Below are 26,214 nucleotides of genomic sequence, written 5' to 3'. Positions count from 1 at the left end.
GGTGAAAGGACCCTTTAAACTTTAACAGGGTCAGGGTCCAAGGTCTGAGTACCATTTAAACCAGGTTTACTCTAAACACACTCACAAAAAGTCACAAGAACAAGAAACTTAATTTCAGTTGACTTCAACAGTCTTCATCAAGAGTCAGTGAACCAGGTGTCAGAATGGAAAAGCGCATTTATTTGATGAACAAGTGCTTGCTGTGGATCATGAAAAGTGGCTTACAACGAGCTTACCATTTCCATTGTTCAAAATCATCGAGTTAATATCATGGCAAACACCAGCTTACAGTTGTTTCGAGAAGTACCACACAAAGAAATACAGTTCGACCTTTAATCAATGGAGGAAAAGATCAACAGGAGTCACACTACAGAGGAGAAATAATACAGAGGGTAGGTATAGAAAAACTATTATTTGGAGACAAATACACCACATTTTCTTTACAATGGATTATATGTACATATTACATTTTTTTTAAGCAAAACAAAGCTTTTTTTTAGAGAAAGCATATACCAGTGAAACATGATCTGCCCTTGATAATTCTCAAAAGTTAATGTCTGCATATGTTTTATACAAAATAGATTTTCAAACAATATTTGGGTAGTGCAAATCTTTTTAGATTCAAGCTGGTTGATTACTTTCACAAACAGTTTTGTGTGTGAAAAAGACTGACTCCTATCCTATTCACAGTATTACACAATTTGACCAAAGCCATCACGTTAGAAAATAAAAAGTGTTTTAAAAAAGGAAAAAACAAATAACTGTACATTTGTCTTCTAGGAGCTACTTAGTTTACACTGACATTAATGTTGAATTTGTCTGTACTTGCTTTGGTCACCTTGTTGTCAAACATCAAATAGGCTTTTTTTGTGCAGTCTGTGTGGACTTCTTACTGTGTGTGTGCATCATTTCCTGAAGTTAATGTGAATCTCCTGTATGCAAATAGCTTATACTGGAAAAAAAAACTGAGGAAAAAACAAAAGGAAGCAACCACATCTTGTTATGTGATGGTGATAGATTATCTGTTATTTCTATTGCATATTCAGTTGTCCTCCTCAAAAATGTACAGGTTAAGCAAGCATACATTTTTGAGCAAGAAGAGGCAAGTGTGTGATTTCATATATATATATATATATATATATGTATATATATACCTGTTTACATGAGGAGCAGCAGCAGCAGAGATTTGGATACACTGAATGTGAAAGTAACCCATGAGTAACCCCTATGCAATTAATGAGGATAGGTTTTATTTTCTGATTAAAACCTCAGAAAGAAAGAAAAAAATAACAAGCGTCCTTTCTCTGAGCCTGGGTGTGAATGTCACTGTGGCAGCACATTCATGAAACTTTATCTGTCAAGTGAACTTTTTTTTCTGACAAAATATACCATAAACTTACAGAAGCAGACACATTTGGGAATCTAAAACTGAATGTTTTTGGTTCTTAATGTCAGGACATGAATGACTAAACATGGACGACCACGTGCTGTACTAGACATGAACGTTTCAACAACCTGAGCATGGGAGTGGCTTGAAATTTACGAGTGCTTTTATATTTGTTGTTGGGATAGTCTAGCATTTTGGGAACATTTTGACATTTTTTAAGTGGAAATGCACCAGTGAGCCCTCACTTTGACATATTTATCCAATTATTTCTAACTGACAGAGCATTATCTTTAATCTGCCAATAATGTTTCTTTTAGACTAAACAAATTCTTCTTTAAGGTTCACATTCGTGTCAAAACGTGTTATTTTGTGCTTTAAACACCAACAGCATGTCCGGGTTATGAAACACACTGACGACAAACTAAGCAGACAACCGCGACTGATGAAAATGTTGCAACACATTTCAAATTCCCACATACAACACACAAAAATAGGAATACTGACAGACCTACATTATTCTGTGGGATTACACAACACGTCTGTGAGTGTTACAAATAAAGCTCGCTTATCACTCATCAATGACCTCAATTAATTCTCTAGTCATTGGACAAATTAATAAACTTAAATGCTGGGACTCGTTTCCTCCTCTGATACGAACACTGACCAACTTTCAGCATCACTGAAAACAGACAAAACAGGAGTTTGGCACTGAAATAGCTCCCAGAGAATGAAGGATCCATTTTGCCTGCCTCCCTGGTCAGTGACACTACACTTCATATGTGACTCTACGAGGTGACTGATGCCAAGTGCTTTCAAATGTTGGGGTTTGACTAAGTAACAGACAAAACAAGTAAACGTGCAAAAGTACTAAAAGACAAACACACAGAGACAAGGTGCCTACAGGGCGTTAACGGAGCAGAAGGGTTAAAAGTGTGTGGGGGGGGTCGAAGGTTGTCAGCAGCTGTGGGAGGTTTACAGGGTAATGAGTCTGCTAACATCTGATCCAAAGTGCTGATTAAACAAGCCGTCTATCATACAAACTGTTGATCCTGAAGGAAGAGTTGTGGCACTTTGGGAATTAGACTTAATCACTTCTACTTACTGAGAGTTAGAGGAGAAGATTTATACCACTCTCGTGTCTGTATGGTGAATATGAAGCCACAGCCAAGATAAAGAGACAGTTAGCTTAGCATAAACACTGGAAACAGGGAAACAGCTAGCCTGATAACAGAATCTGGTTAGCAGCACCTCTGTAACCCATTAATATAGGTTAAATACATTATCTCTGTTATGTATCTGACTATTTCATGGTGAGGACCAGTTGCCAAGCAACCAGTGAAAACTCCTGGAAGTTTCTTGTCCCAGCCAAGAAACAGTCTGACACGTAACTCTACGTTTTTACATGTTTATCATGTGATAATTACTGAGGTTTAAAGATGCTGCACCTTTGGACAGTGAGGCTAGCTGTTTCCCTGTTTCCAGACTTTATGCTAAGCTAAGCTAGCCAACTGCTGACTCCAGCTTTACATTTACTGCACAGACACGACACTGGTACTGATCTTCTCAACTCTGCATGAAAGCAAGTGAGCATATGTCCCAAAATGTATAACTATTCTTTTAAAAACATTAAAAACAACGCAATGAAAGGAACGCATAAGCTTTCGATAACATATTTCCCAAAGCAGATGGTTAATGAGAGCGTGGATATACTGTTGAAGAAGGATCATCAGTGGCAGAATCATGACTGCATCTTTGTCAGTTCGACACAACAGATTGTAAAAAGAACTTAAAAATGAAGGACGGTTATTTTCCAACTAGTCTTAGCCATGGCAGAACCCCGGAAGGTTCATCAGATTTTTCCTGATGAATTAAAAAATGACATAATCTTGCAAACACAATAAAATATGCCCTCTCATTTCTGATTGGTAGACGCAAATCTATCACATTCCATTATTAGACTACTGGGGCAGGAGTGGGGGCTAAAATGAATAACAGTGGGCTATTTCCTAATAGAAAGAAATTCTAAATTCCATCTAAAGTCATATAGTAAAGACTGATACAACATAACAGTCTTTCTTCACAGTCTTTTAAAGCCTTTAGCAGGGTACAAAGTGCTCCATTCGCACTTAAATGTGGAGTTAAATGTGCGGGAAATCATGTCAAAGGAAGCAAGCTTTGAATATTCTTTCTTAACAATACGGATCATTTCTACACACAGAGGATGGACCGAGCTGCCACTTCTAAAGATAAACACAGCCACTGGGAAAAAAGGAAAACTTGCAACTGCATGTAATATAAAAAGTACAATCAACATATGATGAAGGTAGACCATGATGGGTTAAAGAGAAGCACACCTTGGACAGGTAGGAAGAAAATGGCTAAGATGATATTTGAAGTAAAAAAGGCACATTTTTTTTCCCTTTTATAATCGATGTGTGTAAACCTGGAAGAGGTCGGCTTGTGGGAGAAATCATCCTTTGAATGGTCAGTTAACAATCCAACAGAATTGTTTCGTATGTCCAAAGTATCAATCGAAGCAAAGCAGAAATATGCTTTTTAGATGACTGGAAAACAGATTTTTTTTTTCCCCATATGACTGATAAACATTTTGTTACAACCTCCTATAAAAACTAAAAGAGGAACATACAGTCTAAAAGCCTACTTAAGAGCATGTTATTAATTAAGCTATGTTACCTTCCTAGGTAACAATGACCTGGAAAACTGTATAAACTGTTACAATTTGAAAATGTAGAAAATACTATCAGAACCTGTACAGAGATATTTGTTTTATCTGTTTTAGATATTGTTGTGTATTTGAAGGTAAGAAACCTGAGACGACATGGATGTTAGCCTATTTCTCTTTAGGATTATCTTTTCTATTATCTTACAAATATTTCCTACTTGTTGTTACGCACTACATCTTAGACTGTTCAACAAAACAAAATCTCTGTGCTCGCTGTCTGGCGTCTCTCGCTGCTCTCTCCCTCCAGACCTGTAAGCCACTGCACAAAGTTGCATACTCGCTCCCAAAAACATCATTCACTCCTCAGCTCCTTCAGATCCTCAGTCCTTTCATCGTCGCTCTCCTGAGGGAGGGGGGTGGGGGGGTGGTTGGTGGTTGGTGAGGTGATGTGGTGGGATTTTTAAGGCATTGTGTCTGTTACGGGGCACAGTTATCTCTGGTGGAAGAGGAGAGGTTTGACACTCCCAGCCTTGAATTTTGGTAACTGGTTGCTGATGATCTCTGCCAGCATCTCTGGGAACTCCACACTCAGGGATTTATTCACAAAGGTGTAGAAGCAGAAGCTGAGCAGTCCACCGACCATCTGAGGACACACACAGGACAACGTTATTAACATAAAAACACACAAAAAGTGCTATGAAAATGTGCTTTAAATTCTTGAGGTCGGTCTTACAGTGGATGATAATACAACATTGAATTTCTGATGGGTTTGGATCCAGCTGTGTATAAAGTCAAACGTTGCCTAATTTGACAATAAATGAGCTTTAAAATAACTACTTAAAACTAAGTTAAAATAAACAAATACCTTCAATTATGTCGGTTTAAATCCTTATCAATGTGAACTGTGTGCCTGCCTGTGACGGACTACCTGACATGCAGGTTTGTTATCATGATACACAGTTATAATATTTAGATTAGACAACTCCCAAGAGATGGGAATTACTGTTGGCACCACTTTGTTTCTGGCAACCATCACTAATAGAAACATGCAGACATGCAGACTTCAACACAGTCTCTTGTGCTGAGAGCGATAGCATACTGTACATTATATTATTTTATGTATCTTAACTAAACTAACTAACCACAGAAATTAAGTTGTAGCAGAAGTACAAAAACTGAACAAAGTTAGTGACAATATAGCAATTACTACTGACTTTACACTCCCTGCTGGTTCAACAGGCAGAATGCACATTAAACTGTTGCAGATTAAGTAAATTCCAGGCCTGGTATAAAAACTGTGAATGGATTCAAAACATTTTAAATATAAGATGCAGAACAAAGAATATTCTGATTTAACAAAAGCCTGGCTTCATAAGGTCTGCATGAAGCTGTGTGCTTATGATGTGGTTTGTTACAACATAGAAAATACTGCAAACCCTATACTATCCAACTCTGGAAAAACCACTATGTAAATGCATTACACTAAGACACTAATCAGATTAAGTACAGGCAGTGTATCACCGTTTGAGGATTCATTGACAAAGCTGCAGCTGGTCAATAACCACTCACTGATAACATTTAGTGCTGATGTCACACAAAGCAGTTTGTCAGTGCGTGCTGGGTCTCTGTACCTCATGCATGGAGTCGAGCAGCTTGGTGAGCTGATAGAAACGCTGCCAGTTCTGGCTGGAGTTCTCCTCACGCTTTACAATGGCTTTCCCCAGCTCTTTGATGTACGACATCCGAAGCTCGTCGAACACCGCCTGGCTCTTCAGGCCGTCCTTTGGCACTGAGGGAGAGGAGAGGAAAACTCAAGGTCAACATCTGGGACAGAGATGAGGATATTTTGTCCTGTGATGGTGTGGAGCTGTTAGCGCCAATATTTCACACTTTATACTTCAAGCATTAAAAATGGAAAAGAGGACGGTCATATTCTACATTTTAAATTATAGTAAATATCCCTGCTGTGAAGGACACAGCAACTAATGAAACTATATCAGGACATTTCAGGATGCATTCCAAAAAATATTTAGCATCACTAGGCACTGACATGTGCCTGTCAGAGCAAAACGAGCACACCCTGAAAAGGGCTGCATAGACTGCAAGGTGTGTTTGACTACCTGCAATTATGACTTGAAATAGCTTTTTTTAATCAGCTTAATTATAATTATTAACTCTTTGTTCACACCTTTAATTATCCTACACTACATTCATTACAGTAGTTATATAACTTGGTGGTCAATCAGTGCTCTTCATGGTAAAACTGGGTGTGTGTATTTTCCTGTACCTAACCAGACTGGCTTTTTATTCTTATTTACGATAACCACATGTCAGATAATGAGGTGGGAAAGTGCTGTGATGTGATGTTTTGTCCTGTGCATACATCAACATTATCTTCCGGCATCTGTGGGCAGTATTGGATTGGAGTAATGGGTTTTGTAATGATTGCATTATTAAAGCGCCGTCCACATGTGATAGTGGAGGAAGCTGCTTTAAGGTGAAAAGTCTGACCTGTGCTGAGCAGCAGCAGGACTTTCATGCACAAATACTCGTCGTGGGAAACCTGCAGCCGGACGAACTCGCTGGAAATCTTCAGCATTTGCTCACACTGGTCGGCCATGTAGGGCAGCTTCATACGCTCCCTGGTGGAATCAGACAGGAACGGTTAAACGGTATATACTTGTTTCTCCTTTGAGTCATAACTGATTTATAGCAGCTCCCTGTAATATCTCTGTAGATTAAATGTTCAAGGTGTTGCTGCTATTTATAATCACTCTTCCAGAAATGAGATTCAGTCTATTACTCTGTTGATGCAGACGGTTGAGAAAGCAGGTTTCACATGAGTGAATTTCATCTCAGTGATGAAGTAATCTGATGTGTGAGAATAAGGACAAACTCCTGCAAAAACTCTAGCTTTTTCATTACTTAACTTGAGTCAAAGTGAAGAGAAAATTCATTTAAAAACTCATGAATGTTGCCCATTATTCATGAAGCTACCTAAAAAATGAATCTTAACCAAACTGAGACGGGACTGTTTGATTATAACTGCGATACTCAAATGCAAATTTAACAGTCTGACACAAAAAAACACAGGCTTTAGTTGAATTTTGTTTGGAGGCTGACTGACAAATGAGAACATGACCTCATCAGATATTAATTACGATCATATCAACTTTCAGCTTGTGATTATGAAAAAAAAGGAAAAAAGCAAAAGGCCTATTACAGCCCCGAGCATGGTAGATGTGCCGACTGCTCACTACGTTCAGAGCGCTGTTTACAGATGGAGTCATCAAGTCTATAAGAAGGATGAAATGCTGATTACTGATGACAGCTGACAGACGCTGTTTGATTCTCTGGATATACGATGCACGCAGCGCGGAGCAGAGAGCTGCACTGATAGACATAAACAAACAGATGTATGCGTTGGCAGACTGAGGGGGAAGAAAATCACAGACTGGGAAATATCACATCAGTGCTTAATTTATGTGAGTGAAGAGCAAGTGAGGATTCCATTTACTAAGCCATGGTATTGTATATTTTCACTTGAACAATACTGGCACATGAATTCTTCTGTAGAATGTGCTGTTGACTTTCATTTTAAACACATTAGTCTGGTCCTACTTTAGTATCAAGTCAAACAAGTCAGTACATACTCATTGATGACGAGGTCGGGTGCGAAGCAGAGCATGTTGCCGTTGCACTGTTGGTAAGATCTCCAGCCCAGACCGAAAGACATGAGGAAGAGCCAGGAGCACTGCAGCAGGGTCATCTGGTCATCAAGGTGCAGGTTCCTGAAACCTGCGGGGAAGGACGTGGAAATATGTCAACAGACTGCGTGTGAAAGTGACAATGAACACTTGTCACGTCATCACAGAGAGAGAGGACAAAACTTGTTGTAACTGCAGATTAACCCTCTGTTTCTTATCCTCCTCTTCCACTACTCTTCCTGCATTCAGCCTGCACTCACTGTCTACTAACCTGGCAGAGCCTTGGCCCACTTGACGGCAGAGATGACCTGACGCCCGCCCAGCCTGTTCAGGGTAGTCATGAGGCGGGTGGAGGTGTCGGGGAGGGTGCTGTCGTAGCCCGCGTAGATGGTGTCCGGTTCAATGGCCTTCAGGAGGGACAGCATTGTAGGAACGAGTTGAGGCATGCACTTGGGTACCAGGGAACGAGCCTCAACTGGTGGAGAAGGAGTCACCTCGGGCGGGTTGCTCAGCTGGCTGCCCTTTAAGCGGTTCAACTTCTTGGTTTTGCGTGCTGGAGAGGAGAAAAGAGGAATGAACGTGCAGGGCAGAGTTACATGACAAAAAGAGAAAAGGTGAAGAGGAGACAGAACAGTTAAACCACATCAAGGGCACAGTATTTGCCGTTATCCGTGTGGTTAATATCTACCTTCCAGGTTCATGCCTGCCATCAGACACTTGCGGAAGCGGCAGGCTGGGCAGTTCTTCCTCCTGATCTTGTCTATTATGCAGTCGTTCCTCCCAGCACACAGGTAATTATGCTGCCCTGAGGCACAGAGAATAGGAAGATTAATCTGTTATTTACCTTCAGTGCTGTGGCAAAAACCCTCCAGGGGGAAAAACTAATTAGCTGTATTACAGTCCTTTACTTTGTAATGATCATGCCTCCGACCTAAAATCATAATGACTGCAGCATTTAAGTAAACTTGTGCGACATGATGAATAAATCAGTGAGGAAATAATTATGTTGTACAGCTTAGTACCTTCCACAGCTCTCTTGAAGAAGACCTTGCAGCTGCCACAGGTGAGAACCCCATAGTGGCAGCCTGAAGCCTCATCGGAGCACACCAGGCAGATTTTATGAGTCCCGCTCTTTCCTGGTGCTGAGGATGCTGTGGTGCCCCCTTCCGGTCTGCAGGTAGAGGGTGGAGACAGAGCAGAGAAATGTCAGGGAAACACACAGCTGTTTTGACATGTTAGTCTAAATCCATATCAGATTTTGATTATAATATACATACTGTATGTCTACAGAATGCGCCATTTATACTGTCAACCCCTACTCCTGAAAGCGCCCTCTCAGTTTTTGAGAGTTCAGCTGTAGCTCATATTTACAACTCTGCACTACATCCTTTGAGTAAATAAATAAATAAACTAAACAGATGCACTACACACACATATCTTCCCATCAATGTGTCCCTTGTGCTTGTTTTTCCTCAACTTTGCCTTCATTCCCGGCATCATGAGTGAGTGAAGAAAAGTGAGTCCCATTGTGCCCGTTTGGTCCTTTAAAGCCTAAATTATCTGAAGATCTGTGGTCCCATCCTAAATCCTGTGGTTGCCATAAAACAGCCCTTCTTCCTTTGATTCAACCACAAACGTTTCCAGACCCCATCAGCAGTTGCACTTTTTCAAAACTGCCACTAGAGGACATCAGGCTTTGCTGCATCCATGCGCCAGAGGTCCACACCCCCTTTCTAACCCAGTGGCCACAGCAACAACAACGCCCACACTGAGAGGATATTGAGTCGGAGACGTGCAACAACTGTGTCTGTCTGTCCGTGCATTTGCACGTCTGCCACCACAATGAAAACAAACCATTTTATTTGATATGAGCCGCTCTGAACTGTGACTGCACGCTGACACACTTGTGTAGATTTGAGCCAGGGAGCCAAGTTCACCCATAGTTATACAACAAGAGGGTATTAGCATGAAAGCAGGCCAGGCCCCAGTAGTCAGTGGGCATAGCACGATGGGAAAACCTGAGTGAAACATCAAAGCATCAAGTCCAGAGGCATTCAGCAGCCAGATAAAAAAAACCCATCAGGCAGAGACCTCAGAGGAGGCTGTCTAGCCATGACAGGGCTGAGAGCTTTCTGAGCACTGCTGACGACACACTGTGGTCAATAAATCTGTCCATTAACCTCTCATGACTTGTATTCAATACAACTGTGAGCGGATAGTTTGTGAGCCTTCATTTCCTAAGTGTCTCTGACTGCAAAGTACACTGTTTCACACAGCTGAAATTCAAACCATGGTGTGAACCCCTTCTCCCTCAAGTAAGACCTCCCCCCAGTCCAGCTGTGAGAGGTGTCAGCACTTTCACTCACTCACTGCCTGCTTTAAATAAATAAATAGATAAATAAATAAATAAATGAATGAATGAATGAATAATTAATTAAAATTCTGCTGAAAGATTTTACCAAAAGTTTTGAAGAACAAACAGTTTTAATTTCAGTTTTGTAGAAGCAGCCAAGATGTTTAATAAAGAAGCACTAAACAAATCACACTCCATATTGTGTGCACAATTTATCATAGTTTAAAGTGGACAACCTGAACAGAAGGAACATTAATATGAATATTTATGGCTGCTGTGAAAATCAAATAAATCTCTTTTAGAAGTGGAAATTGGTTTCATCACTTAAAAAGCGCAACCTATGTTGGTACATTTACTTGTAGAGATTGCATTAGTCATTCATTAGTAAAGGCAGAAATATAGAATCAATACAATCACAAGTCCAACCATTTCAATACACTATAGGTGAACTTATAATCATCTGTTTTTTAGCTGCCTTGTCATAACCAGAATATGACAATGTCTACCGGCAAAGTGTCGCCTCTGGCCCTGCAACACTTTTGTTAGCGCCTCCAAAGAATCATGAATAATGAAAACATATTAGGAAATCTAAACTCATAAATAAAGCTGGACTATGAGATACATAAGTAAGCAAACAAGTTTCAAAACCATTGCAACTTATATCCACCATCCATAAAGTATATTAAATGTAACTTCTTCTGTGAATATTCTCTTTCTGTCCATATTTCAAAAGCATATAGTTATTTCTTGTACAAGATAAAATTTTCTCCTGAAAAAACAAACTAACATGAACTTAAAAAGACTGTTTAAATAAAAGATTAAATAAATAATCAGCAAGTGATAAGATAACGGTCCACAACCTAGTTAATTTAAAACTGTACTATTTTCAAATCAACAATGGATCAGATGACTGTGTAATATGAAAAGGTGATGTTTCTAGTGACGAAGCCACAGAATTATCACCCACTCTGTGGCTCTTCGCAGTTTTCGGCTTACTGTTTCGGTGTTACGGCCGAGCAACTTAGCTGTTAAAGTTTTGTCTCACCACCATTATCAGCCTCCTTCAATGAAAAAAAAAAACTCTGACACACCAGCTGCACGCTACCTTCCTGAGACCAAACAGCAGAGAGACAAAGCTAACTGGTAAACACACTGACTCATTTAGCAGGTAAAGATTTAAAAAACAGGAGTGAAGATTCGACAGACATTCATTAAGTGATCAGAAAAATGGCTCAGAATAAATGCTGACGTTGCTGCTGCGTGTCTGCTGGATGTGTAAAGAAGCGTTTGTTTGCCAACATGTCAGCCATAACAACTTTATAAGGTGATAATACGTCAACATTGCATTTATAACCTCTTCCACTGCCTCAAAGTTGCCAAAAGGGCAAATAATGCTGTTTTAAGATCTGTTACAGGAATACAGCTTATAGACTAAAACAATGTTTCACAGTGGCCATTTTTAGGAAGGGGACTAATTGTCAAAATAATCAAAATAATGTGTTGTCTACATATAACTTGGCCTATAATTGTGTTGTGACAATCCTCACAGTTTGCATTTATTTTGTACAACTTATTATTTATTATTATGTTGTATTATTGTCATCTGAATTATCTTTCTCAGTGTTTCATTCCAGGCTTAAGCAGCATTTCTGAATACCTGCTGCACTTTGGATCACAGCCAACAAGCCTCCACCAAACAAAATAGCAGCAGCCTGGGTGAAGGGTCATACGGTAAATACAATTCATATGTAAGTTGTGCCGCTGTGATGATGAAACCAGTATGCCATCTGTCATACACAGATTTATGTGGGGTTTCCTTAACACGCTGCCAATAAGAGCACACACAAACAAAAGCCCTTCAAGTCCCAGAAGGAGGGTGTGGTGAACCAGCAGGGTGGGAGGAGGAGGTAAGTCCAGAGTGGTGATGGTGATGATGATGATGTCAGAGGGTGTGAAAGGGTCACCAGTTCATCCTTTACTGGCCCACTGGGATGGTGTCAGCAGGACAGCTTTACTAGACAGCGTTAAGCTACTGGTTCAAATCCAATTACTGCAGCTGCTATACATTTCCAACAACAAAGTAACCCTGAGGTGACGTCACTGCTTTCCAGTATTTTCTCAAAACTCAAATCTGGAATCAGTTGATGACTTTCAACTAGGCCACGAGCTCCAAATCTGTTTATGGGTATTGTAAGACAGTAACCAATCAAAGCTGCAATGTGATGTGGGGAGACCAAACTTCCTCTTTTTGAAACCATCTGTTTAAGTGTGTGCTCGCCATCGACAGGAAGTTCTCGCATTCCCTCAGAGTTTACTGTCGGTCAGAGCACAGCCACAGCACAAAGGCAGAGACACCCCGAGATGGGCCTCGACTTCAACAAGAACAGCACTGAGAAAGTTATCTGCTTGTGTCTGCAGGAGTGTGATCGATCAGCCTGGGTTAGAATGAGTCAAGCCACTTCACACACTTACGATAATGCTGGTGGCCCAGTGCCCTGCTTAACAATTCATAATCCCCTTTTAGCCGTGAGTGTCACGAGTAGCTTGGCAGGGCCCTGCTCTATATACCCCAGCCTCTTTGTCACTACAGGCAAACAGCTGTTGGAGCTGTATCATTGCAATGCCATGCTATTTCTTTTTAGCAGTGATAGAGCTTTTTCTGTTTGTGCATTTATTCCACCTATTAGTCTACATCAACCTACAGTGGTGACCTACTTCAGGCCCCACCACTGCAAATGAGTCACCCTGGAGCGAAACTATGAACAATCATTTTGCTCCACTGGATGTCTCTGGCTTACGTGTGGTGAGGTCGAGCCCCTAAATAAAACTGAAAATGATAGAGTGACGATCTCCACAAAAATCTGGCTGAATGGCTGCATGCTTAAAACTTGATTTCTGTGCGAGGCTTGGTGCAGCACACTGCAAATCTTAACAGATTTAAAAACGTGGGAGACCACAGACATAACAACAGATTTAACCACTTTTTAATATCTTAATCATAAGAATGCACAAACCAGATGATTCAGTCAAGACACATGACCACACACATGCTGTTTATAGTAAACAATTTCTTGAGAAATTTGAGTGATCAAACATGACTTCAGAGCAAAACAAACATGGAGGCAGACCGTTGTCGTCAGCTGGTTGTACTTGTGTGTGCTATGTTCTGCACTGAAAAATAAAACTAGAGAAAAAAAAAAGCAGCGGATGAAGTTATGGCTAAGAAGACTGAATCAGCATGGCTTAGAGCTGGAGATGAATGGGAAATAAAGTTTTACTGTTGGTCTCGAACCTGTGATCACTATAAATGTATGCCATGGAAAGGGCGTTCATGTTAATATTACTGTGCTCTGGACTTGTGTGAAGTTGACTGTCAATTGCTGAATAGAAAAACATCATATGCATCACTGCTGTTTCTTTCACGACAGGATTTCAAGTGTTGAAATGGGGGAAACTCCAATCAAGTCGGTAATATTGATATGATGTCTGTAAGGCCGTCACCCCACATGATCATTTGGGTAGATAATTGGTTCAGTCTGGTCTTGAATTGGGAATGCCCCCGCAACTGTCAGGAGGGGGGGAATCTGTCCCCACATCTGCTCAATTATCCTCTAGTGTGGGGTGCCAACATTACTGTAATAATTATCACTGCCACTGATGGGAATCGACATTGCGCAAACATCTCCTCATCTTCATCAAAACTCTGTGAGCGTGAGGAGAAGAGCAGGGGAGGGGGCAGAAGGAAGTGCTCCTTCCCCGAGGTAAGAGCCACCAAAATAGAAAGGGGAACTGGTCTGCACGCTCTCAATTGCTCTTGCATGCAGAACAACAACACAGCTTCTATGAGGGAGTGGAGATTCTGAGTTTGTTTGACCAAAGACTGGGCTGGACTTCTCTAAAATATCTGCCCCCTGTGCCTTCTAATGAAAAACAGACAATATGCATTTTCACATTTCACACTGACATTAGTGCAACATCTTCACTAAATGAAAATCGTACTCTTTGAAGCACTTCTACATTGACATTAACCATTGTTTTGGTTCATCAGCAAGATACTCTTACATGCTATACTCTGGATGATGCGTCAGTGTCACAGTCTGCAAGGAGCCATTGTTTTTTCCTTCACACTGCATTGACAAACCCATTTAAGTAACAGCTACATTTTGTAGCCCCAAGCAGCAACTACTACTTGGCTTTAAACACAAGAGGAGGAAACCAAACCTAACCCATGGCTGAGCTCAAGAAAAATAACCCCAAAGGATTTGAGTTTCCATATTAGTTTCCATAATAGGAGCCGTTAGTGACTGTGTGTAGGTGGGAGGTGGCTTCTTGGCCTGTAAAATGAATTAGAGACTTGCTGCTGCTACTGTGTGCATAATCGTAATACCTTTAGCTGGATACCATTGGACGTGGAAGGAACCCACTCCCAAAGTTTGTCTTTGCTGACTCGACAACTGTACACAAAAGTAAGAGGAACAGCACAAGCAACGCACAGACTTATCTATATCCCCTTGCCCTCAATATGGGGAATTTCTATAAGCCTGTTCAGTGTCAAAACACAACAAAAACTAAATTGAGAAAATGTAAAACTGTGGTTACAGGGGAATGCGGTAATAATGTGAAAGCGACTGGAATGGCTGGCATTTGATCTGGTGCGTTCACTCGGCGCCAGCTGTGGGGAGGCGGGAGAGAAAGTAGGTCAGGAGAGTGAGAGCCTCATGGCAGTGCTCTGTGGTCTCTCCTGCCTGCCTGCTATAGTCCTCATGACACACCCACACGCATACACATGCGCACACCTACACATTCATGCATAATACACAAAGCCATAAGACCTGCATGTCACATACACACACAGGCAAAATAATAAAAGGTGATTTACAGCCGCTGAAAGCTTCTGCTGACAGTCAAGGTCTCTGCCCTTGGTTGCAGGAAGCAGAAGCAGGGGACGAGGGAGACGAGAGAGAGAGAGAGAGAGAGAGAGAGAGAGAGAGAGAGAGAGAGAGAGAGAGAGAGAGAGAGAGAAGACAGGCGAGAGAGGTGAGGGGTGTGCCAGTGCGTTGAATAGCAACTCTGACCAAAGATTTCTCTCAAAGCACAGAGCCAAGACTGTTCTTACACTAAATATGAGCTTTATATAAACACTCACACACACACACACACACACACACACACACACATATATATATATATATATATATATATATATATATATATATATATATATATATACTTATATATAGGTCTATATAAATGGACTTAAACTACTCATGTAACAAACCAGGCACCAAACCAAAGCTGATACATCTGACAGCTGAGACAGACACCGTTTTTACTTTACCAGCACCAGTTGAATCTATGGCCTGGTTTTCATCAAGACATATCACTCTCAACATTGCAATGATTTTATAAGGCTGTTATATTCTACACTTACAATAACTACCTGACAAACATCCAGCTCTGCCATCAAACTCAGTCAGTCATTGAGAAACTCATACATTCAACAGGTTGCTACAAAGTCCTGCAGGCAAAACTGTAGTCGAACACAGCCCAGAGCGCAGGAATCATTCCTACATTTCAACAAGATCCACTACAAAGAGTATTGTTTACGTTGTTTACATAGGTAGTTAAGTATGCTTGCATCTTCAGTATGTTAGCTGTTGATCTTCTGTGGGATTTGAGTAAACTAACATGGGGAGATCACAGAAGCGTTTGCTCTGACTGACGTGTCAGAAAACTGCTTTAATGCAGCACACAGTTGATTGAGAGCTTATTTTCCAAGTCATTTCTCCCCAAAGCTTTAGCAGTGAGTCATAGCCAAGTCCCAAAGTTGACTCAATATTCTCACATGTGAAATTCTCTGGAGTTATACCACCTCAGTGGAAACACTGTTGGATGTACTCCTCAACTTGCCCAGGCACTGCTTCCTTCAGTCCACCTCTGACAGCTAATCTGAGTTACTGCTGACCTGTATCTATGCATTATCATTAGCCAGTCTAAAGTTGCTCAGTTGGTCTTTAAAATGCCTGAAAACAATAATAACTGCTTATCATAATTCCCTAAAGCCCAAAGTAACATCTTCAAACTGCCTCTAAAATCCAAAGATTTTAGATTACAACAACTAAATACAAAGAAAAGCAGCAAATTGTCACAATTATGAAACAAAAACTAAGTAATGTTCAGCAAATTTGCATGAAAATGATGATTATAAAATGTGTCTAATGAATACAGAAACTGAGCTGAAGTTATGAATCTATGTACACTGAAATGAAATCAGTGAAAGCCTGAATGAGCGACCTTTTATTTGTGAGAAAAACCTGAGCTGTACGTTGCTCACAAACATGCCCATAAAGAGAAAACTTGATGCTGAAGCTGCACAACTCTGCTTTGTCTGCATGAGAGATGTGAGAACAGCTCCATTTAGTGAGCCAGTTTTTATTACTCCTGCAAACAGCGTTCCACCATTACACATAATTGAGTTGAAAGCCTCCAAGAAATCCTAGCAACCTACAGTGTGCATTTTAAACAACAGTTTTACAGATCATATGGTCCACAACATTTCTTATTTTGTCAGAGAGCACTGAGGAACAAAATGGGGCACAGGCTAAAGTCAGCAGCAGGATATATGGCTAAGTCATTACATCTGACTCACAGACTGAACTCCACACTATGGGCTGGGCCAATCATAGGCGGAGGAGGAAATGCCACGCTAAAAACAAAGGTTACATAATGCAGGCCTTCGAAATGAGCTGTGAGACCTATCTACCAGAGGAATTGTGCTTCTGTATTTTTCTTCCATTCAGTGCAACTCAATGTTAATAGGGTCATACCACATCAAAACCAGTTATCATACTATGAGGGTGTGTATTTCCCAAAATAGGAACAAAGCAAAGCATTTCTCAAGGTGAAGCATTCTTCATTGTGTGAGAAGTGGCTGTTTGTGAGTCAGATAGTGACACTGAGTCATATCATAAAAAACTGTGATACAGTAAATGAACAGCCAGGAAAATTAAAGCACTGGTTAAGTGCTTTAACTAGCTGTGTCAGAAAACCTGCAAAGTGCAAAGCAGCAGATTCTGAGGTTACGGCAGGTCAGGTACACAGTGCCATGCGAGGCTCCTCCGAGCCTAAGCCTCGGCAGGAAGCAGAAGAGGCACAGTTGCGTGACAAGCTGGAGGATATGGTGACCTGATGCCAACCGCCTGGGCCACCGCAACCCAGCATTCAGCTGATTTCAAACCACTAAATGTCACACAGGTTGAGGCGAATAGCCACCACACAAAAACAAACACCCACTCACTGGGGACACACACGCACAGAAATGCTAAGCTTACACGCCGATAAGCCAATACCAAACAGCCACACACCCACAGAAAATGATCTGAGCTCACACCACATGCACAGACATAATCCTGAGCTTAAACACACACACCTCTAAATAAAACAAAGACAAGGTGATTAAAGCCACATGTGAAATGAAAATGACTCTTGTGTCTCTCCCTATCTGTTCCTGGTCACCAGACATTTGGACGACTGTCGGACAGTCATGAAGATGGTACCACGCATCATTTGCACAAACAAAAACACAACTGCATCTGTGCCCTTGCTGACATGACGCACTTCTGCATGCCAATCTTTGGGCGGATCACTCCCTGTCAGATACTGTGAATGAGATAGGCGTGAATGTAAAAGAGACACAAACAAAAAAGCCTCTAAGACGTGTGATTCTATCACACCACCGCTGGTCAAGACTTTCTATTGAGCTGCCTCACAACTGGGCCCCAAAGCCATGCTCACAGCTGAACCCATATAAGTCTACAGGGCAGCAAAGTCATAACTGTACAAAAGACACTTTGTGGGGCCGGGTGGAGTCAACACACAGTGACTGGACTCTCTAAAGTCATCTGAATGAGAGCTCACTGGAAAGAAATCACAGCAGAAATTAAGATTCAGCTAAATCACGTGTCAGTAAGTCAGTGGAACAAGCAGCCTTTTTCACTCCTCTCTGCATGGGAAGAATTTCCTTCTTACTGTACAGGCCTGATCGTTCTGTAAAGGCCACAATCCATTCATCCCTATTGTTGAATGAAGCGCTCCTTGGGGACAGATCTGCTTCAAGTTAAGACTGTGCACATCTCAGGTTTATTTTTGGCATAATGCAGCTGGAAGATTGAAGGGATCTGCCCAAAACTACCTCATTAACCCCCATTGAGTGGATACTTCCATGAGAGAGGGAGCAAGGCTAACAGGCTATGAAACTGAACAGTAACACAGATACAAAGATAAAAAAAAAAAATAATACCCTGTCTGGTTTAGAAGGAAAACTCTTGATGACACATAGGAATTGGGACATTTCATCACACACACATTGATGCTCAGGCTTGTCCAGTCTGGGAAGAAAAAGATTAAATGTCTGACATGGACTAAAGTGGAATTCCCCTGCCTTTTTTTTTTAAACAGCATATCTTTTCTCCAGATCTTGGTGCTTTTTTTGCTGCAGCCACGTCCTGTCTCACAAAGCAGGAGTCGTGGGTTAACTGCCTAACACAGGGGGTTAAACCAGGCATTTTTGTCTCAGGATGATGGGTTGACTTTAAAATCGAGCCTCATTACTATGGTAACCAACACTGCAAACCAAACCTGAAAAAGCAGTTTTTTGTTCAGACTTATCAAAACATATAAAATGTCCTCCTCCTCATCCATCAACCGTGAGGGAAAAATGGAGTCACCATTCCTGCAGATTCACAGAAATAGACCAAAACACCAGACTCTCTTTTAAAAGTGACAAGTACTGAAGAAGACAGAAACGTATTTACAGACCACAGAATTATTTCTCCTTTCTGTTATAACCAGAAATACTGTGTGAGTCCAACAAGTGTTTCATTTCAGCCACGAAGCAATAACACTTTAAAAACTGCAGATAGCTGCAGACCCTTGTATCTGTAATAAATAAAATTTACTGCTTATTGTTGTACATTAATTGAGCTGAAATTACTCTGCAGTATAACTGATAGTGTAGCTCAGGGGAAAAATTAGGCCAAGCGATATCTGTAATCTTTATACAGACTATAACTGAGATGACACTATACAAAAACTAAAACGTTTTTTTGCCCACTTTGTCCCAATGAAGTGCAGTGATTAGTTTCTTAAAGAGTTTCTTTCACGTTGAGAAATAGCTGTCACTAATCTATTTGCACTACAATTCGGTACTGCATATGCCTTCTTCCTTTTGAGAATTTGTATATATATATTTTTTTTTATTTATTTATTTTTTTGTATTGCATTTTATTTTTTACTGCTGCTTTCAGGATTTGATGGTTGTATCATTTTCTACTATTTTTATGGCTTTTTGCTCTATTCTAATGACTATATGTATCTTTTACTGTGTTGATTTTCCCAAAGGGATTAATATTTTCAACTATTAGATATTTTGCACATTATCTAATGACGCTGCATGTGACTGGCTGTTTGGGACAAACTACTTCATGTGTATGCACAAAAACCACAAAGAAAAAAAACAAATTTGTGAGAACGATTATCCTGAATCACCATCCTGAATCACCAGTGTTTGATTTGTGAAACCAGATAACAGAGCCTGTCTAAGTTAAACTATAAACAACAGAAGTAGATGTGCAACTAAGAATTATTTTAGACCATGACGTTTTTAAATAGACTGGTCTCGGGTATATGAAGCCCTTTCTCATTCTAACCCTTGGTTGAGTGCACTCAGGTTACATGAGCTGTCAAAGACACCTCAATTATAACACTGAAAACATTTCCTAACACATGAGGTTATGAGCTGGTGAACCATAAAATGGTGTAAACAAACAACCTGCAGCCAGGAGTTTTAATTAACAATACCCATCCTGCTAGCAAGTATCAGTGAGCCAAAGACCTCTTCAGGTTGACATTTTGCAGTGACATTTCTCAGGTGAACTATGCATCTAAAGGTAGGTGGCTAAAAACAGCAATAAACATCAGTATTGTGTTCCTGCTGAACGGCTGTCGAAATCATGGTAAGCCAGCAGCTGACACTTCTCTATCTATGGATGCTACACAACACATTAGGGACACATAATATAAAATAATTCAGGAAATTATTTATAGGAGATTTATTCTTAATGCAGTGCTTTTTAGCTGTCCATTATATCTGAAATACTTGGACTGGCTTTACCAATTGTAATAGTACAGGCCTTCTCCAGGCTAAATATGGATCATGCAGCTGTGTTACATAAACATCAGACTGTGTGTAGGCAGATACTAAAAGGAGTCTGATTGAGACAAAAACCTTACATCAAACTTAACTGGGACTTTCAAACTTTAAATTGCTTTTTGTGCCTAATTTACAATGACATGATATGGTCAACCAATTGACCAATGACTAATTATTTCAAAACAAAGACATGATAATTAGTGGGCATGACATTCAGGATCTGGCTCATTTCATGTATTGTTGAGGTTGCAGCTCTGTTGCAACGATATGAACTGACACCTCCGGTCTTTGGGCAAAGAAGGGAGGAAATAAGGGAGGATAAAATAAGGCATAACTAGGTTCAACAGAGAGATGTATTAGCTCAAGTTATTGAGACTAAACTGAAAGGTCAGACAGCTGAGTACTACCTTTTATTTCTTACCTGGCAAAGCTGGTGGTGTAGGAGGGAGAGCTTGAGAAAGCCTCACCGACCCTCAAGTTGTCCCCAACACTCTGGCCTCTGTTCCAGGCTGTACTAATGGTCGTCACTGGGAGATACTGGTTTGACACTGGCTTGTGATCCTTACGTTGCTGAGCTTCACTGCTGCTGGGGTTGATTCCAAAGTGGTAGCTCGGTCCTCCTGAAGTGCTGACCCCACAGATGGAAATGGGGTTAGAGGTGGACATGCCTGTGGAGGTTGTGCCACTCATTTGACAATAGCTCTGGCCTGCAGATGTCTTCTCCTGTTTGATCACACCTGAGGTGCAGAGCTGAATGAAGCCAGCATCTTTTTCTTTCTTCACCAATGGGGACAAAGTGGTTGTAGGGGTTAGAGGGGAAGATGAGGATATGCCAGAGCTGGACTGATCTGGACTTGCCATAATGCTGCCGTTGAGAGCAACAGAGACTGCTACACTGCCATTACTGCTTTCAACCACGGCAGGCTTTATGTCCCTCTCCGCGCCAACGTCCCCAAGCAGAGAATCATCTGCAAGAGTGGACAGGAAGGCATCATCCCCTACGTAAAAATCAGAGGGGGACCCAGTGAGCTCAAAGTCCTGGAGCAGGTCCAGGGTATTGTCACTGAACAACTTCTGGTTCACGTCCACATCTTTCCCAATGTGATCAAAGGCATGATCGAGGTCAATGGGATCCTGGTCTCCTTTATCCATGGAGAAATCCTCTGCTTTCATAGGGAAGAAATTAGGATCTGATCCCCCAATAAGTGAATCCATAGAGGACTGGGTAATGTCTGCAATACTGGCCTCCAACTGGGGCAAACTGTCCCCTGGTGTTTGACGCCCAAAGGTCTGTGTCTGGAATAACTGCTGCTGCTGCTGCTGCTGCTGAGGCCTCTGATCTTTGGTCAGGCCCCTGGGCTCTGAGTCTCCCAAAAAGGGGCCTACGGTGGCAGTGATAGAGGTGGAGGTTAGCTCCTCTGGAAGGGGGCTATTGCTGAGACCGTTTGGTACCTGTCCTGGCTGCATCAACGGACTGGATGGAAGAACGACAGAGGTGGCAGAGGTGATGGACATGGCACTGTGAGGAGCCACTTTCAACAGACCTCCCTCCTCAGGGCTTTCAGTGTAGACCAGTTTGCTTAAATGGTCATCTCTTCTATATGGTATCTTCTTCACTCCACCTTTATCCATCTTTTCATTTTGGGGGGGGAAACAGACAGGAAGTATTAACAGACCAGGATAGATAAAATTAATAGCAACCACAATAACACACACAGAAGAGAGATCAGCTGATGTGCAAAAAAAGCCCGTGCCGCTACCAATGTCATGAAATTATTAATAAATTCAGGTTATACACAGAGCAGATACCTAACATGACCAACAAGCAGTGTGGGACTAGAGAAAGTTGCCAGGCATGCCCACCTGCGCGCCCTTGATAGCTAATGCAGCTATGGGCAGCTAACTGCGTTACTAAAATGTCCACATTGGCGCACAGACACAGCTTTGTCCTCCTTATACACAGTTTGCATGAAACAAACACATTTAACACAGGTTCGACCACAAACCGCCGACATGAGTCTAAGATATACTAACGCTACTTGTCGCTAACTGCTAACATGCTAGTTAGCAGCGTGGCTAACAGTTAAAGAGGCTACGTGCCTACATTTCACTCGGATGTCGTTGACAGTAATGTTAGCTTGCTAGCTAACATAGCCCTTATAACTGCATATTTAAGGTTAAATGTGCTGCACAACTGTCGCCATATTTAGCTAACATATATATTATCCAAAATGTTAGTAAACGCTCATATTTACCCTTGAAATGACTGGTTGTTGATATGTGTCCACAGGTCGTTTGTCAACATTGTTTTGGTTGAAAGTGGCAGTCCACAGCACGCAACCCTGACTCAATGTTTGTTAACGTGTCTCCTCAACGCGTCGTGTCCTACCTACATGGCTAGATAAAACCACGAAAATACGCCAAGGTGGGTGTGCTCATGAGTTTTCAGTCTCCCAGTCCGATTTAGCTGTAAATTGTTGAGCAATGTGCGTTGAACTGGCTGAGCTACGGTGATTCGCAGCTAACCATTAGGAAAGTAGGCGCTAACCTCCAGGAAAAACATACAAAATGGAGAACAGAATAAGCCAGCCCCATGGCTGACCTGGTTATAACATGCAGCGCCGCCTGCCGGCTGTTCCCAGATACTGCAGCTGCAGCTCAAGCGCAAACTCATCGAGTTTGGGGGAAATAAAATAAAACGGATTACTTTTAAATAACCAACTACTGAGTAATAATTGTGGTACGTTGCATATTCACGTTTTCATGGCATTACTTTCAGTGCAGTTTGATCATGCAATCTTACGCACAAGTGCCAGGACTCAAACAGTGTGAAGTGCGAGGGCAATTCAGGCAAAGTGTGCATTAGCAATGGACAAATGGTGCTCATCAACAATCTCAGCATTTGCTGCCCAGTAAGGGGGCTACACGATCCTGCAGCAGTTAATGGGGCATTTCACAGGCAGACAGACAGACATCTGAGGCAGAGACAGTGAGAGAAATTATGAATGGACAGTGGACTTACTCAGTGAGGATGATCTGTGGGCTGGGCGGTGGAGCTGGGGGTGGTTTTTAATTCCTACTTGTGAAAACTATCAGAGAAATAGCCCATCGCTAAAATAATGGAGTCATCGTGCACTGATACCATAACACACCATGACTGTAAAATTATAGTGATGTCCAGATAAAGAAAGGAGGCTCTGTTTTAGACCAACACAACTTTCATACAGATGTGTTGCAATTCATAGTTCAAGTGCATGGAAGTACTCTCTAGCTCCCACTTCATTTTTCTTATGTGCCAACTTTTTGTACTGCCCTCTGGAGCCTCAAGAGGACACCCAATGTCATAGAAAGGGACGGGTCCTTATATTATTAAAGGTGACCTGTAATTAATGAGTTACTTTCCACCTTATTTTCTGGGAAAGGTAAATAATGTTTCATTCCATTCAGTGGTTTAAAGCAGATATCATTTTAAGTAACTAAAAGACTGTTTAAAAAACTGTAGCAGTGTTTGTTTATTAATGAATTAGTCTGAAATCTAGACAAAGACATTCACTCAAAACTATATTGCCACTTTGATCAGGAACTATGAGTGGTTGAAATGTGCATGGGAAAAGAGGGTACAGTTCAAGACAGACTATCACAATGTGGACAAGGAATATAGCTCTGCAAAGAGGTTTGGGCCTGTGTTGTTATTTTTTGCTTTGAAGGCTGCACATCAGTGTGTTTTACAATCTTCCATGAGATGGCAAATTCACTGGATTGTCTGTAAAATTACACAGCAAGGTGACCAGAGATCAATTATCATCTCACCAGAAATCATGTACATGCCTGTTTACATTTTGAAATTAAAGTTTTGAACTGTTCTCATTTGACAGATGTATTTTGTACATACAACACAACCTGACCTGCCTCAAAACGTCTTCATTTCTTTCTATTTTTCTCCAGGCCACTGTGCATATTATAATGCTAGAGCTCACAAAACCCACAATTGTCAGTTTAAGGTTACAGCACATACAGATTTTCTTACTTCACTCTCAGCTGAGACCCATATTGTCTTACATTATTCATACTGAAGTTGCATGAAATCCAACCCCTTCCAAAAGATAGAATCTAACCTGGGAGTAGTGAACGAACAGGAAATAAAATGAAGACAGGAGGCAGGGAAATTGGCTCTAATGGGAGGATGAGTGAGATGAATAAGAAACAGGGTTTATAGCGCATATGGGAAAGGAATCATCCCCAAGCAAGGGCAAGGGAATGAACTCTAAGTTACACTGTTATACAAGCCCAACACCAGTGATTTAATAATCTGTATGTGTGAATTTACAAATTAAAGCCAAATGATATTAGATGTTATTGCATGTCTACAGTGGTGTCCAGTTAAATGCTAAGGTCACACAATCTGCAAGACATTAAAAATAATGTATAATGTAAGCTGAGAGACCTCACATCACAGAAAAAGCGATCAGTGGTAGGCTCACTGTAGCTCTAAATCCCCACTGTTTGAATCCCACTCAGTCCCCTGTGGCTGCTTAGCAACCCCTCTCCAGCACAATATACTCTGAATTAACAGGGTAAAGCGTGACCGCTGCCTCCTCAAAACCACAAGTCAAGGGTGCTCTCCCATCATCAACGCCTTCTCTCAGCACTGCAGCAATAAAAAAAAGCCTCTGATTTATAACAGCATGGCTTCAAAATCACACACACACTCACAAACAAACAAGAAGCAAACAAGCCAAAGACAGAAAACAGTCTGAAACCCAGATTAGAGTTAGTGCTGCTGCTGGCTCCATGTGATGTGTGGACATAAGGGCCCTGATACTTCATATATAAAACAAACAAGTCAATAAGTATAAAAGCAGCCCCTCCTATTCAGGTGACCACGACCCCCTTGAATGCATATTGTCAATTTACTCCCTCCCACGTCTACTATAGTACACATCCTCGAACAAAACTAGCCTGTGACCTACATAGTATAACTGCATAATATATAGATGATGACATGTATCGTCAAGCCTTAAATTCAGCCTCGCATCTCACTTCCACCAAACTGGATTTTCTGCCCCACAGTTCTCGGCTTCACTGTGGAGTATACAGTGATGGCTCTATGACAAATTCCCTGAGCAAGGCCCTGAGCAATAATGTGCAAGTCCCAAACCCCCTGTCCTCCTGCTACTATAATCCACAATCAAATGAGTCAGTAATGACGGTTTCTTCTTCTTCATGAGGCTGTCCCCCCCCCCCCCCCCCCCCCCCCATCCTGTAAAACTGCTGAGAAAACCTGCAAGGAAGGTGCACTTTATGAGGAATTTGTTACCAAAATGGATTAATGTAAAAAGACACTCGTGGAAAATAAATGGACGTCAATAACTGCATTGTTTTATTTTAATTAATATTTATTAATTTTATTATTATTATTATTCAAGTAGGCCTGTATCCGTTTATTTGAGAGTAAATGGAGAGTGGAGCAGCTGTGTGTTTGGGGGCTGGATGTGATCTGTCCGTGGTGCTGAACTGAAGAGTCCATTCGGTCAATTCAAATCGACGTGGACGGGATCAATTTTCATGTTCAGTCACAGGGTTCCGGGTGAAAAGATACTGCAGCCTAAAGCTTCAGCGGGATACAGAGGAGCACAGCTGTCATTCTTATTTCACTTATTTCATTTAATGTTATTGGCACTTGTATAGAAAAGGAGTTAGAGACCAACTACAGTGATCAGCGCGCTCTGTTGACGCGTGCCTGTGTCTGCCGACGAGTCTTTGAGCAATACACTGAATGGGACCTAACCCCACGTGCGCCCGTCTCCCGGGATAAGCGCGTCAGCTAAAAGCGTTTAAATGTAAATGCGAAAGCCTCTGTGAGGACTCAGAAGA

At 41.3% G+C, this 26,214-nt stretch overlaps 1 protein-coding gene across 1 annotated transcript; it reads right to left on the bottom strand.

The window, feature by feature from the left end:
* Window positions 1–159: 159 nt before the first annotated feature.
* Window positions 160–22,908, bottom strand: nr3c1 (nuclear receptor subfamily 3, group C, member 1 (glucocorticoid receptor)). The gene is made up of 9 exons (XM_018675716.2): window positions 22,596–22,908; window positions 20,762–21,972; window positions 8,800–8,948; window positions 8,466–8,582; window positions 8,049–8,330; window positions 7,724–7,868; window positions 6,582–6,712; window positions 5,702–5,859; window positions 160–4,713 (listed from the first exon to the last, which is right to left on the bottom strand). The coding sequence occupies exons 2-9, from the start codon at window positions 21,970–21,972 to the stop codon at window positions 4,561–4,563; spliced, it is 2,346 nt and encodes a 781-aa protein (XP_018531232.1). The 5' UTR covers window positions 22,596–22,908; the 3' UTR covers window positions 160–4,560.
* Between the last annotated feature and the right edge of the window lie 3,306 nt (window positions 22,909–26,214).

Source organism: Lates calcarifer, linkage group LG8 (genome assembly GCF_001640805.2).
Source record: "Lates calcarifer isolate ASB-BC8 linkage group LG8, TLL_Latcal_v3, whole genome shotgun sequence".
Classification (NCBI taxonomy): domain Eukaryota; kingdom Metazoa; phylum Chordata; class Actinopteri; family Centropomidae; genus Lates; species Lates calcarifer.
This window is presented reverse-complemented; position numbering and strand designations above follow the sequence as displayed.